At 36.5% G+C, this 14,509-nt stretch overlaps 1 protein-coding gene across 1 annotated transcript in view; it reads left to right on the forward strand.

Moving 5' to 3' along the window:
* LOC145793502 (citrate-binding protein-like) overlaps positions 1–14,238 on the forward strand; it is a 134,275-nt gene extending 120,037 nt beyond the window's left edge. Inside the window, exons 3-4 of the mRNA XM_082876344.1 lie at positions 10,774–11,136; positions 14,212–14,238. Of these exons, the coding sequence (XP_082732470.1) occupies positions 10,774–11,136; positions 14,212–14,238 (390 nt within the window). The remainder of the gene's footprint in view (positions 1–10,773; positions 11,137–14,211) is intronic.
* The last annotated feature ends 271 nt before the right edge of the window (positions 14,239–14,509 follow it).

The raw sequence follows: 14,509 nt of genomic DNA on the forward strand, positions 1-14,509 counted from the left end.
TTTTGTGGTTTGGAGGTGTTTGACCCCTCCTAGGCCTTGAAAGGCCCCATTTTGTGCTATTTTGTGTGAGTTTCGAGACTTTGGTGTTTGGGCCTCTTCACCACTGAAATCTTAAGGGATTTCAGTGGTAAAGATGGTGCCTTGAAGTCTCCGAAAGGGGAGGGCCACCCCCTCCCTTTGTTGTCCTTGAAATGGACCATTTTTGGCCTCTTGAGAGAGCATCGTGATAGAGTGTGTATTGACCATGTCTTGGCTGCTTTCCATGCTTAATATGTCGTGATATACCTCTATTTTTTATTGGTTTTGGTACTCCATGCATGCTTAGCATAGTTGCCATGTAATGCCATGTTTATACCTTAATGTGCCTTAGGTTGTTAGCCTTTGTTCAAGCATGTTTTAGGCTTAGTCTTGTGAAGGTTTTGTGCATATTTTGCCATGTTTTAGGTCTGTCCATGGTTGTTTGGGTCGGATTTGGTATGCCTAATATAGCCCCTTTGCATTCCGGCTTGTTGGCCTTAAGTATATGCATGTATAACATGACATTCTTGTCTTGATTTAGTGGTTTAGAGTTATCCACCATGTCATTTCAGACCTTAGAGTATGCTTGTATGCTTGCTTTAGTTACCCCTTTGATGCTTTGAAAGCATGTGTTGCATGCTCCGTGTTTTGACCATTGTGCATGCCTCTAAATTGGAGCCACTTAGATGCCATCTAAGTAGTCCTTTAGCCTTGTTTTAACATGCTAAAAATCTGTTTTTAGTTGTTTAATGCATGCTATGATTGTTATGCTAAATGTGCTTCAAAGCTTCATGACTTGCCTCAAGTATTTGGACCATGCTTCCATGCATTTGCCTATCTTGTTTAACATGATTCGGGCATCATTTTATAGCATGATTTTAGGGCTTATAATGCATGTTAATTTGTCCATGAATACCTTCTTTCAAATGTGTTTGAGAGTTGTTCAATTTGTACCTAAGTGTTGGCCTTTCAATATATGTATGTGTGCATGTGTTTTGGTCCCTCATTGTAGCACTTTGGCCACTGTTTTAGGCCTATTTGGAGTTGCCTAAATCATGTATAAGTCCATCTTTCCATCTATTTGCATTGCCATATGTATGCTTGTATGCTTGCATAAGTGCCTTGCCATGCCATGTTGCATCCTTAGCTTGTATGCCTAGGTTGCATTGCATCTTACATGCATGCCTTGTTCCTTGACTTGATGATGGGAATTGGGCTTTGCTTTGCTTAATTGGTTTGCATTTCATTTGACATGAATGTTGCATACTTGATTCTTTGGGCCATCATGCATGGAAATGCGTGATTGGTGGTCCGAGAATCGAGGCACATGCCCCTTTGAGTCATTACCATGATAAGGGACATGATTGGTGCATACATGCCTTGAATGGTGCTGCCATGCTTTGCCTTGCCCTCTGTTGCTGTGTGTTGCAGGTTCTGCAGGCTTTCTTTGCCGACCGGCAGCATATATTGCCGACCGGCAGTAAATCACCAGCCGACAGCTTTATTCTGTGCCGGTGACCACACCACACTGCCGGTGGCAATTCCATGCAGCCGGTGATGTCTCCCAGAACCCAAGGAAGCAGTCCTGAGGTTTCGGCAGCCTCCAGAGGAGTGAAGGAAGGAAAACAGAGGCAGCCTACGCATGGCGGTGCATTTCCCGAGGCGGTTTACTGTTTTTCTAGCTTTAGTTAATTTGCTTAGTTGATTAGGCAATTTGTAATATTTAATTAGCTTGTGTAGTTAATTAATTTGTATTATTTATTTGGTCCCTCCGAGTGAGGGCAAATCTGTAATAAGTGTGCGTGAGTGTGTGTATGTCTTCCAACCTCACGTCGTTCTTCCCTTTTATTTACCTGCTTATGATGGTAGATTAGGGCACGTTTAATTTAGCACACCTTATGCTATGCATGCGTGCATTCATGTATTTGTATTGCATGCATTAGGCTTGGTACATCATGCTAACTGCATTTGTATTTCAATTCAAAGTAAATATGTGATAGTTGATCGCATTTCATATGCCATGCTTAGGTTAGCCGAGCCTATCTAATTGCATCCTGTATGTGTTGCATTAGGCAATCTAACATGAACTAGGACATGAATGTTTGCTAACTAGTTTACTGTTTTGGCATGGAGTACGATGTAAGTATTTATGTTTTAGCATCCCGCATGCGTGTGAATGTTAACATCACAGTATGCTTGCCATGCGGCTAAATGCTTATATGATAAACTGATTGAATGCCTGTGGGTGAAGGTTGGATTGTTTGAGTTGGAAAAACTCATTGAAATCCCTGTTTTAGCCTACTTGCGAGTAGCAAATTCCAAAACATCTTGTCAAAACAAACGGATATGCAATGCTTATTTCCAAATTAGGCAATCTAGTCTATACTTGTTTGCTGCGCGCATAATATAGTAATTCTAGGCTAATAATTGGTTTAAGAACACATAACGTTTTCAAAAACGGATATCACGATTAGTAGAGGCCGATCTTTGGATCGGGCGAGAGGGGGTGCTCATAGCTGACCTTCCCCAATCGTACCCAAGTTCCCGAGCCGAGGCAACTTTGGTGATGACGGACATGTGGCCTTTGGCACCGAGTCAGGGTTTCCTAAATTTCCCCATTTTAAAATATTTAGGTGGCGACTCTGTATCTGGCAAAGCAGTCCATGTTTGGCACTTCTTTTCAAAAAAAATCTATTTCTCAAAACGATTTTCCGGATTTGGACTCTTTGGTTCAGACTTAGAACCGTGACACAAATCGAGTTCGAACTGTAGCGAGGGTCCCACGCGGGCGCGTCTACAATCGTCGAGGGCGTCGTTTTGATCCGAAAATCTTGGTCTTTGGAGCACTTTGGTTTTGGTCTCTTCTCCATCCGAGCTCTAACTTCGAGGTAGGGATATCCTACTCCTCTTTATGAGCTTTGTCTTTAAATTTTGATATTTTGAGATGTTGGGGTTGGTTTGGTAATTTTGTGAAAGTTTGAGGCTTTTGTGTAAATTTATAAAAGTTGGGGTTTTAGCTATATAAAGCCTAGATGCATGTTTGGCATGGAAAAGTAAAATAAATGTTAAGACATTAATGAAAATGGAACCTAAGGGTTGAAATGTAGATTATGGAAAATGCCCTAACTACATTGATTGATTAATTTGTATAATTAATTGTTGGAAATGAGGCATTGAATTGAGAATGTGGAAATTGGAAAGGGAAGCGATTAAAGGGTGTAGTTGGATTATTTATCACTCACCTAGTCGAAATGTTGATTATATATCCATTGTTGCATTTATTTTCTGTATAGAAATAACTGCTTTGGGCTATCGATGGAGGATAGTCGTGATTGTTGTAGACAATGCATGATGATTAGGCAAACAGAAACTAATCACTGGAATGAGTCATTGAGTATGATGATTGAAAGAACACGTTAAATTTATGTGTTGTGTGATGATGTGTATAATTATTGTTTATATGCATTGTGTTGTGTTGGAGGAGATAGGGGATGTACTCCACGGTTTAGGGGAAGATAGGGGATGGACCTCTAAACCGGATGTTGTTGGGAGGAGATAGGGGATGGACTCCGTAGATAGAGCTCATATGCTTATCTAGTAATGTGTTGACAGAGGTCATATGCTTGTCATTGGAAGTGTGATAGTGCTCATATGCATATCTGTGGAATTGATGATATAGCTTGTATGCTTATCTGTTGGTTTGTGATATAGCTAGTATGCTTATCTATTATGAAATGGGGAAGTGCTTGATATGAGTCATTGTCTCATATGAGTTGTTTGGCCAGGTTCTGAGCCATGATTATAAAATGAGAATTGAAAGGAACTGGAAAAATGAATTGTAACGTGGACTTGTATGTCATGAAACTGTAAAGTGTGATAAGAGAAAGTATCAGTGTTGGCCATCTATCAACTGCTAATCGTTTAGTCACTGTTCATATTTGGTTTAGTGTATTTCTACTGGGCTGTGGCTCACCCTATATGGGAATATCATTTTCAGGTACAGGTAGCATGCCACCTCCAAGGACATAGCTTGGGAGGCTAGAGGCGGACACACTTTTGTTGTTTTATTTCTTTTGGTGTATTACATGTAAATTCAAGCCAAGGGCTTTATGTGTAAATGAGTTAGTACTCTTTTATTATAACCAAGTGTTAACTTGGAAAGCTGTAAGCCCGTAGGGCATTTGCTTTTGTCGTTAACATGTAATACTTTTTGTAATGGAACTTTGATGAATGGAAGAATGTGGAGTTTTTATATATCAATGCATGTCTATATTGATGGGTTTAATGTAATTGTTTTGAGGGCGTTACATTTTTTATCTCGTTTTTTAACCAAAAAATTAAAAATTTACTAAAATAGCCTATTTCCAAATGAGAGTTTGCAAAGCATAATTTATATATTTTTGGATAAACTACCAATAGGTCTTAATAATTAGACTTAATTCTTATCAAGTTTTATTGAAAATAAATCCTAATAAAATTGTAGTTAAATATAATTTTTTGTGATGATTTTTTGCGTCTGTTACTAGAAATTGACAACTAATGACTTTTTTTTATCATGATTTTTATAAATTGTCGTTAAAACTTAGAATTAGTGATTTTTTATGTGATGAATTTTTCAAACTGTCGTTGAAAGTTAAAAATTATTGCCTTAAATATCTTAATTGATTTTTTTAAATGTTGCTATAGTGACGTTTTTTAATAGTATATGATGAAAAATATCATTAATTATCATAGAACTTATCGAACAATAAGACCTACACGTAGGCCCCATTTATTTTTGTATATTACCCAACTTCACTTCTTTTTTTTTTTTTTTCTCTTCTGTATAACGTATTATACCGTAGTTGGAGAAGAAAACAAGAAAGCAAAGTCAAAGTCACAAACTTGGAAATGGTAAAGTTCCAATATTCCAACTAAATTAACTCTTCCATTATTATATATACCAGGCTTAGCTAGTCTTCATCACACACACACATCTCTCATATTTAGAGAGAGAAAGACATGAAAATTTCAAAGTGCAGCCATGCACTTGTGGTTGTGGTTGTGGTGTGGGATATCATCTTCATTCTGCATGTTATGCGGTGGTCCTAGATCCAACAGATGGATTCATTCAGAATTGTTGGATGAAGGTTAGCACCATTTTTGTTTTGCAACTGCATGTATGTATGTGTTTGATAGAGATTCATGTTCAGTAATTTATTAAAGTTGGATTCGACTTTTTGTTTCGAATTGAATTGATATGGTAATATGTATCAGTGTGCATATGCTTATTGGGTGGGTATTTTAGTGAATGTGAATGTTCACATCTATTGAAGTTATTGTTGTTGTGAATTATCAGATTTTAATGTTTTGCATTTGATGATGTGAACTTCAACATTAGAAGCACGTGATGGTTGCATGACGTGCAATGTAAACTGATAATTGCCTGATTATTGCATAATGTGAATGTTTACATATCACTTATTATTGTATGAGTTTTGCATGATTATTATAAGGTGTGAATATTCACATTATAAGGAGTCATTGCTTGTTGTGAATTATCACATTGTAATGTATTGCAATTAGTGTTGTGATCATCACATTATTAATCGATGTTAATATTCACATTCAGAAATAGTCATACAAGTGCAAACAACAACGTGTTATTTTACCAGCATGCATCTGTAATGTGAAAGTTCATATCAACATTTATTTACCACAACTCACATTAAGCCAATGGTTATGTGTATACAAATATAAGAAACCACCAGTAATGTGGATGTTCATAATGTCTACACTTCGATTGATGCGAATGTTCGTAACATTGCTTGTTCATGTTAGAGTAAGGTAGACGATTTAGGGTTTTGGAAATATGAGAGATTTTCTTCCTAGAATAAGGGAGAGATTTTTTCCATAGAATAAATGGGAGATTTTCTCCATAAAATAAGGGAGATATTTTCTCTAGAATGAGGGAGAAATATTCTCCATGAAATAAGAGTCCGTTATTATTTTTTATTGTGTATTGGTTTCAAAATGGAAACACGCCCAAAAAGTTTGAAAGGGTGATTTGGTCATATTAACTTAAATAGGACCTAATGGAATATTAAAAAAGAAGATGGATTAAATGGAACATAACATTTAGGAATATGACTTTGTGAAAAATGACCCTAATTTATATATTTTTGAATAAACTATCATTAGGTCTTACCAGTTAGACTAAGTCCTATTAAAAATAAATCCTGATAAAATTGTCACTCAAAATAATTTTTTGTGATGATTTTTTGTATATGTTACTAGAAATTGATAATTAATGACTTTTTTTTGTCACGATTTAAATAAATTGTCGCTAAAACTTACAATTAGTATTTTTTCTATGATAAATTTTTCAAACTATCGCTGAAAGTTAAAAATTAATGACGTTTTTTTTGTAATGATTTTTTTAAACTGTTGCTATAGTGACATTTTTTGTGACAATTTTTAAACTGTGTCTGAAAATTAACAACTAGTGACGTTTTAAAATAGTGTTCAATGAAAAATGTCATTAATGATCATAAGACGGGCTGTCTTTGTATCATTTAATTTTTTTTAAAAAAAATCATTATGAAAATAGAAGCAACCGTGGATGTAACTATTGTTTTGGGACAAACTACGTAAATCATTGTATTCCTATGTGCTTGTATCGTTTTTATTTTTTTATTTTTTATTTTCTATTCGTGTTTTGCATTTCACCAATCCTGATTAGCTGTATCAATTCCTAACAAAATGTAGTATACAGGAATATGTAGCACTCAAATTCGCGCCAGCGACGGGATGCGTGGCCCGCGATGGGGGCTCGCGAATGTGCTGATCGCGCCCGTGGTCTTCTTGGTCGCACTTGTTATCGTGTTTTCTCTCTGTTCACGCCCATGGTATCCATGGTCGCGCTCGTGACCATGTTAGGCGGCCTAGTCGCGACCGCGGTTCAAGGTTCGCGCTCGCAGTCTATTCGACTATATAACCCGTTAATGCATGGAAAAATCACTTTTTTAGATCTTTTCTCTCGCCTCTCTCTCCCTCTTGCCATTTTTGATCATTTTAAGCTTTCTAGCTTGGTTTTCATCTATTTTCACCCATTTTCTACTTCTAGTCGTATAGACCAAAACGTAGAGGGTGATGAGGGCTTCATTTTAATTTGAGCGGATTGTGTTTTCGTCACCATGAAATTTTCAGCTTTTCTTCTATTCGTTTCAAGAAGTAGGGATTTCGTGCTCCTTTTCAATACTTCGTCTATAAATAGACATGTGGTAGATTTTATTGCATAAAAATCATATCTATTATGGATTTTTCGAAAATCATGAAAGGGGATCTAGGGTTTGACCATTTGGGGTTCAAATTGTTAAATTGGCTGTTTGTTTGATTCATTGGGGAGTAGTTAAATGTGTATATGTAGAAAAGGAGAGAAAGCCCTAATTTTAATACTATTAATTTAATGAGTTATAAAGGGGTAAAGTTGATAAATAATTATGGTTTTCTTAATTATGAATTGTGTAAATGTGTTAAAGGCAAAAAAGGAGAATTAACCATGGTATTGGAGTTATTTTGGATTTAATCATGTTAAGTTGAAATGGATTATGGCCTTGATGTCCACGGCTTTAGTTTTGTGAAATGAAGCGAATGAATTTTGGAATAAAGATTGGAATATGTTAACTTGGAAAATAAGGGAATCGATTTTTGAAATGAAAAGAAATGATAACACCTTGTAAATTTTGAAATGAATTTGAGGTTGGATTATGAACGTTTTATCTTCTTTCTATTGTTGTGATTGGACTTAAGGTCTCATGAAGAATTTGATTATTGTATTACTTGTATTAAGTACATATGTTTGGAGGTTTTGTCCTTGGTCATCGGTGGAGGATAACATAGTTGTGTTGAATAGATTAGGTGTATGTATTACACTTATGTTATTTGTGCATGTAACATGTTGTGATGGTTGGTAACGAATACTGCGCAGAGAATCAAAGGTACCATTACCTTTTAGTTAGTGCTTGGAGAATTGGCTACGCTCGAATGAGAGGTGCCAGTACCTTCCAACTAGCGCCTGGAGAACTTGGTAGAGGTACCATTACCTTCCAGCCGATGTTTGGTAAATTGGCATTTCGTTATGAAAGATGTACCCTTGGCTTACCGTTCATAAGGCAGGTAAAACAGGGCTTGTTTATTATTGTTGTCTTAGTGTAATTGTGTATGTCATGTGTTATGACGGTTGTGGCCCCAGAAGACCGAGTTGTCTTATATGTTGAGTAGGTAGTGGTTGGGTGTGTGTTGTTTTCAGTTCTTGAGTTAGATGTTTATGTGTACATGTGGGTGCGTCAAATAAATTGTTGGATGTATCTCTTTAACTTTGGGCCTAAGACCCGAAAATGTGATGAACGTGTTGGAGACGAATGTAAGTTATGCATTGAGTTTGTAAGGAGCATAAGGAAATTAGATCTTTGAGAACTTGTTTCAAAAGCAAAACGGTTATTATGTGATATTTTGTTAAAGATGGAAAATGAGAAGTAATTGTGAACCGTTTATATTGTTTAGTAAATTGGTTCATTTTAGGAAAAGAATTTATGTAAGTATATGAACAAACTAGAAATCCCCTAGATATTGATTTGTGATTATGTGTCAATTTTAAACAGTAAATAACAATCCCAATCAAACAATCAAGACAAATTGACACAACGATTTAACGTGGAAAAATCACAATTGGAGCGCCTCCAATTGTGATAAAAAACTACAGGCAAAAGCCACAAAACAATCCACTAAGAAGACAAAGGGAATTACACAAGTGTACTCTTAATTACCTAGTGAATCCACGCCCGAATTGAACCGACCCCTATGTGCCTCTTCCAACCTTGTCTTCACCTCGAAATTGTCTTGCGCAACGTTGAATCCACAATGTCGATGTCGAATCCACAAGGATGAGCCACTCCAGAATCCACCAAAGCTTCAGGTCCAAATTCCCGAGAATCCACCGAAGAACAACTCTCTCTTTTGTATTGAATAAATAAAACAAACAAAATCCTTTGATATAATCCATTCAATTCATGATTAAACTCTCACAGATATCAAAGGAAACAAGCAAAGAAGCTCCAGATAAAAACCCTAATACCCAAAAAGAAGATCTGGAAGTTGTAACCCTAAAATCTAACTGAACCGCGTATTTATAGAAAACAGATCCGCGATCTCCGCTTGAGCACAAGAATGGCCGCTCGAGCGGATCTATGATTGAGCGCAGGAATGGCCGCTCGAGCGGGAAAAAATAACTCCCAGTACTTTTACAAGTGAGTGAAACTTCTGAAAGGTCGCGATCCCCGACATAGTCAGCGAAGTGGCAAACATGAAAGAATTAACTTCTGATACAACTTTGCAAGGCACAATTCGGGTTGGATTCATATCTAAAAACTCATAGCCTCACTGAAATAAAAATATCGAATAAAATTACAACTGAAAGGAGTTTTGTCAAACGGGATTTCCAATAGCAAAAACCTAACAGTATCCTTTGGTTATAAACCGTCACATTATTTATACAGTATGAGGTGAAGCATTCACGATCATAGCAATCTGTAAGTTTTTATTGTTTAGGATCATGTTGGGATCCCGACTAGACTTTATGTTCATCCCATGTTGCTAATCCTTTTTCAGGTGAACGTCAAAAAGTGTTTCAAGCTCAAGGATCTTCTTTATTTGTTGGCCACGGGACCATTTGTATTTGTTGGTAGAACGCTATTGTTGTAGAAGGGTTGAATCCTTCCTTTTATTATGTAGTGATGTAAGCACACGAGCAACTTCTTTAAATATATCTCTTGTTGCATTCGTTATGTAATCGAATGAGAGAATCTACCTTTATTTATCCTTGTTAATATTTAGAACTTCTGTATATTATCTCTAAAATTGTATTATAATAATGGATTGGTAATGATATCCGTGAAACAAAAAGTGGGGCGTTACACTAACAGTCCTAAGAATGATAATATCATCTAATCCAATCCATCTAAAGAAACATGGCTTGAGTGGGTTGATGACAAAATATCAACTATGGGTTTGCGGCTTGGCTAATTTGCTATGAGAGACCTGTGTTTGATTGGAAACAACCTAATAATTAAAACTCACCGATTTGTTGTAACCTAAGTTTTTTAAAATAGATTTTGTCGTTTAGGCTTTAAATTAGTGATTTTATTGTTTTAAGAAAAGATCATTTTGTTTATAATTTTTACTAGAAATTTTAATTTTCAATGTAGTTTCTTTTGGCACTTTCATTTTTCTTTCTAATATTCAAATTTGAGCATAACTCAAACTCGCCAAATTTGATAATTTTCTGATTTAATAATTAGTGTTGTGATTAGCAAGAAATTGATTGCATTATGGTTGTCAAATAACAATTATAATCCCTTGGGGGTTCTTCATTGGATGAATAATATAGATTTTTCTCAATGTTTCCTTTTGTTCGGGTAGTCTGCACTTGTTAATGAATCGGATTCATAGGAATTCAACCCGATCCAATTCAATTAGGCATCCAAAATATGATTAATTTTTGTATCGGACTAGACATATACGCCTTTAATCAGGTTTAGGACCAGAGTTTAATAAACGGATTCGATGTTTTGGATGAAACCCAAACCATTGACAAGCATAATTTCGTGGAATCAACTAAATCATAGAAGATTTGTAGTGATTTCATTACTACAAATTCTGGTTTTACATGTTTCTGCTACGTTACACACCTATTTATCAGTTCGATCTTTCGCGTAGGGCCTTGACTACTCATCTGGAGTTTGGCAGTTTGAAGGCTATGGTTTCGTCCCAAACTTAACCTCCGGTGCTACAATTGTGCAGATCCATGGTGCGACCAATTATGAAATAACTATCGTACTAAGGATCTACAATGGGGACATGAGGTACTACAGTGGTGATCTTGTGGATACAGACTTTTATGATAAATGGTTTAGGGTTAACTTAATCCATAATGTGGATAAAAGAAATCTCATAGTTTTCATTGATGGTGTGAAAAAGTTTGAAACAAAAGGTAGAGGTGCTGGAGATTTTTATTTCAAATATGGTGTGTGTGCTGCACCAACAAATATAAGCTATTACATGGAGTCAAGGTGGACAGACATTGTAACGCCCCAAAATAATTACAATATACCCATATCATAACAACTAGTAAATAGCAAAATAATGGGATTGAGAAGCTTTCATTAGTCAGAGTTTAATATACAAAAGGTGACACATGCGATATACATTCATAAACGGTACATCCTGAATCTACAACATGTGTTACGAGATAGTGAAGAGAAATGAAAGCTAAACAAATAACCATATGCCCTAAAGGCTTACATCTTTCCAAGTCTGAAAAATCTAGAAATCCCCTAGATGTTGATTTGTGATTATGCATCAATTTTAAGCAGTATATAACAATCCCAATCAAACAATCAAGACAAATCGACACAACGATTTTAATGTGGAAAAATCACAATTGGAGCACCTCCAATTGTGATAAAAAAACTAAGGGCAACAGCCACAAAACAATCCACTAAGAAGATATAAAGGAATTACACAGGTATACTCTCAATTACCTAGCGAATCCATGCTCGAATTGAACCAACCCCTATGTGGCTCTTCCAACCCCGTCTTCACCTCGGAATTGTCTTGACGATGAGCCACTCCGGAATCCACCAAAGCTTTAGGCTCGAATTCTTCAGAATCCACCGAAGAACAACTCTCTCTTTTGTGTAAAACAAACAAATAATCCTTTGATGTATACTCTTTAAACCATGAGTTGAATACTCAATCAAAACATCAAAGAAAACTAGCAAAATATCTCCAGATATAAACCCTAGAACCCAAGAAGAAGATATGAAGCAGTTGATCCTAGATTTGGACTGAAACATGTATTTATAGAAATCTATCCCGCGATCTCCGCTCGAGTGTCAGATTGGCCGCTCGAGCGGACATACGCTCGAGCGTGGAAAGTTCCACTCGAGCGGTAAAAAACAACATCTAGTATTTTTGCAGGCGAATAAACTTCTGGAACTCGGCATTCTCCGCTCAAGCGGGGGAATGTCCGTTCGAGCGGACAGGCAACTTGGAATGTATTTTTGCATTTTGCTTCGGGGGCGCTGCCCTTCAACCCCGCCGTGGCGCTGCCCTGGACCCACCAAGTGGCGCTGCCCCCTCGACCCTCGCGAGCTAACCAGGCAGCTCGATCCCCGTCATAATTAGCGAAGTGGCAAGCTTGAAAGCATTAACATCACAAACTTCTCTACAAAGCACAATTCGGGTTGGATTCGCATCTAAAAACTCATAGCCTCATTGAAATAAAAAGTGCAAAAATAAGTACAACTGAAAGAAGTTTTGTCAATCGGGATTGCCAAGAATAAAAACCTAACAATGTCAATGCTTGGGTACATCAAAAGTGAGTCTTAAGCTTAATACAAATAAAGCCCTAGGCTTGTGCAAAATTAAATACAAAATAATGAAAGTGAAGCTCTTGCTCTAATCCTCCCAAGCTACTACCTTGGCAGAAGCATCTCACCAATACCTGAAAATGGTTTTCCCATATAGGGTGAGCCAAAACCCAATAAAAATAATCCAACACAATATATGAATCTTAACAAAGATATAAGGTTGAAATGCATATGTAATGCTCATGTCAAAATGTTTTACATTTCTTCCCCAAAGACTATGCCATGCTCAGGTTATATCAAAATTCTCAATTTATGTCCTTTACAATAGGAAACAAAGGGGAATTCTCAACCGATACAGCTTTTCACGGATATGTCGTCCGCCGGAAACCGTTAAACAGCACTTATGTAAACGTACGTAACCTATTCAAGCGCTACTATTGCCATTTTACGGATATTTCGTCCGCGGGAACCGGTTCCCATGTATACACGTGTTTTTCAAGCTTTCACCCTGGACACAAAACTTAACTTGGTGATACATACCTCTTTCCAACATTCACCTTTTTTTTCTCAAAATTATACATTTGCAATATATTAAATGAGCAATAATGTTCAATGCATATGGATGAGAAATTAGTTTCAATTCACCTAATCCTCATGCAATTTCTACAACAATCATAGCTATCCTCCACCGATAACCCAAAATAGATATTTCTAAGTAGATATAAAATCTTCAATATAGATAATCTTTGAAAAATTTAAGATGTGAGTAATAATGCATATCCAACTCCACCATCCATAACAATATCTATCCAATTTCACATTTTCAAAATCAATTCCATTTATTTATATAAAATAAATATTTGAGACATTTAGGGCAAAACCCCGTTTTCTTCCAAAATCAATTCCAAGTATAAAATCAATAAGTTAATCACAACTCAAACTCATTTCCTCTCCCACAACCATTTTCGACCCATCCATTTAAAAACCCCTCTTTTGATTTTAAACCAAAACCCTAGGTTTATTCAAAATCTTCCAAAATCACAAGATTGTTTTATAAAAGCAAATAGCTTAATTAAAAATCGTAAAAGAGTGTAGAGAATCACTACCTCAAAGCTAGAAGACGAGACAAACAAGGGTGAAACTCGGTTGAAGCCGAAACTCAACTCTACTTGGATGAAAATAAAGCTCTAGGTGAGCTTTAAAATTTAACAAAGGAAGTAGGGTGGAGAAATGGGTAGATCTTGGTATATTTGTAGAGACAGAGATTTAGGGTTTTGAAATGTTTTAGAGAGAGAGATATGAAAAAGTGATGTAAAAAATGACTTTTACGAACTAATATACGCATAGTCCGCTCGAGCGCAAGATGCGACGCTCGAGCGCCCAGACACAATAAATTGTTATGCTCAAGTGCAGAATACACACTCCTAGTAGTTTTACAGACAGAAGGCTAACGCTCGAGCCTCGAGTGCAAACCGCTAGAGCGCAGAAAGTTTCGCTCGAGGGAAGAATAACAAGTCCCAGTTGTTTTGCAGACCTGCAAAAGTACTGAGATTTCCAAAGTCCGCTCGAGCACAAGAAGTGGCGCTCGAGCAAAGAGACAAAATTCTAGGCAACAAGGTTTTTGAAAAACAAGGTGCCAACTTGTTCCAAACACGGCTAACACATCCCAATAGCCGAACTCAAGGAGAGAAAAGAGAAACAAGACATAAACAACAATATAGAACCCTAAAACCCAAATTCAGAACATCAAATGGGTTGGGTCTAAACCGGAATCGCTATAGACATCAAAATATACAAGAAGTCATGTTAGATAGAGCGGTGTTTGGTTTAGTAGAATGAAGGTTAGAATAGAGTGGTCATTATGTTGGAATATTCATTCTCTTGTTTTGTTTGGTAAAATAGTAGGGAATGTGCGTTTTGAATGGAATCAACATTCACCAATTTTTGGAAATGATTATTCGATTAGGAAATCAAAGAATAGTTATTTTATTCTTGTTCAAAGTCATTCTAGTAAACCAAATAGTAACTTAAGAAGTACCAGTCAATGTGAATGAATGCTATTGGATAGAGACCAATTTAAA

The sequence above is a fragment of the Camellia sinensis genome, chromosome 6 (genome assembly GCF_055761805.1).
Source record: "Camellia sinensis isolate YWXY chromosome 6, ASM5576180v1, whole genome shotgun sequence".
Classification (NCBI taxonomy): domain Eukaryota; kingdom Viridiplantae; phylum Streptophyta; class Magnoliopsida; order Ericales; family Theaceae; genus Camellia; species Camellia sinensis.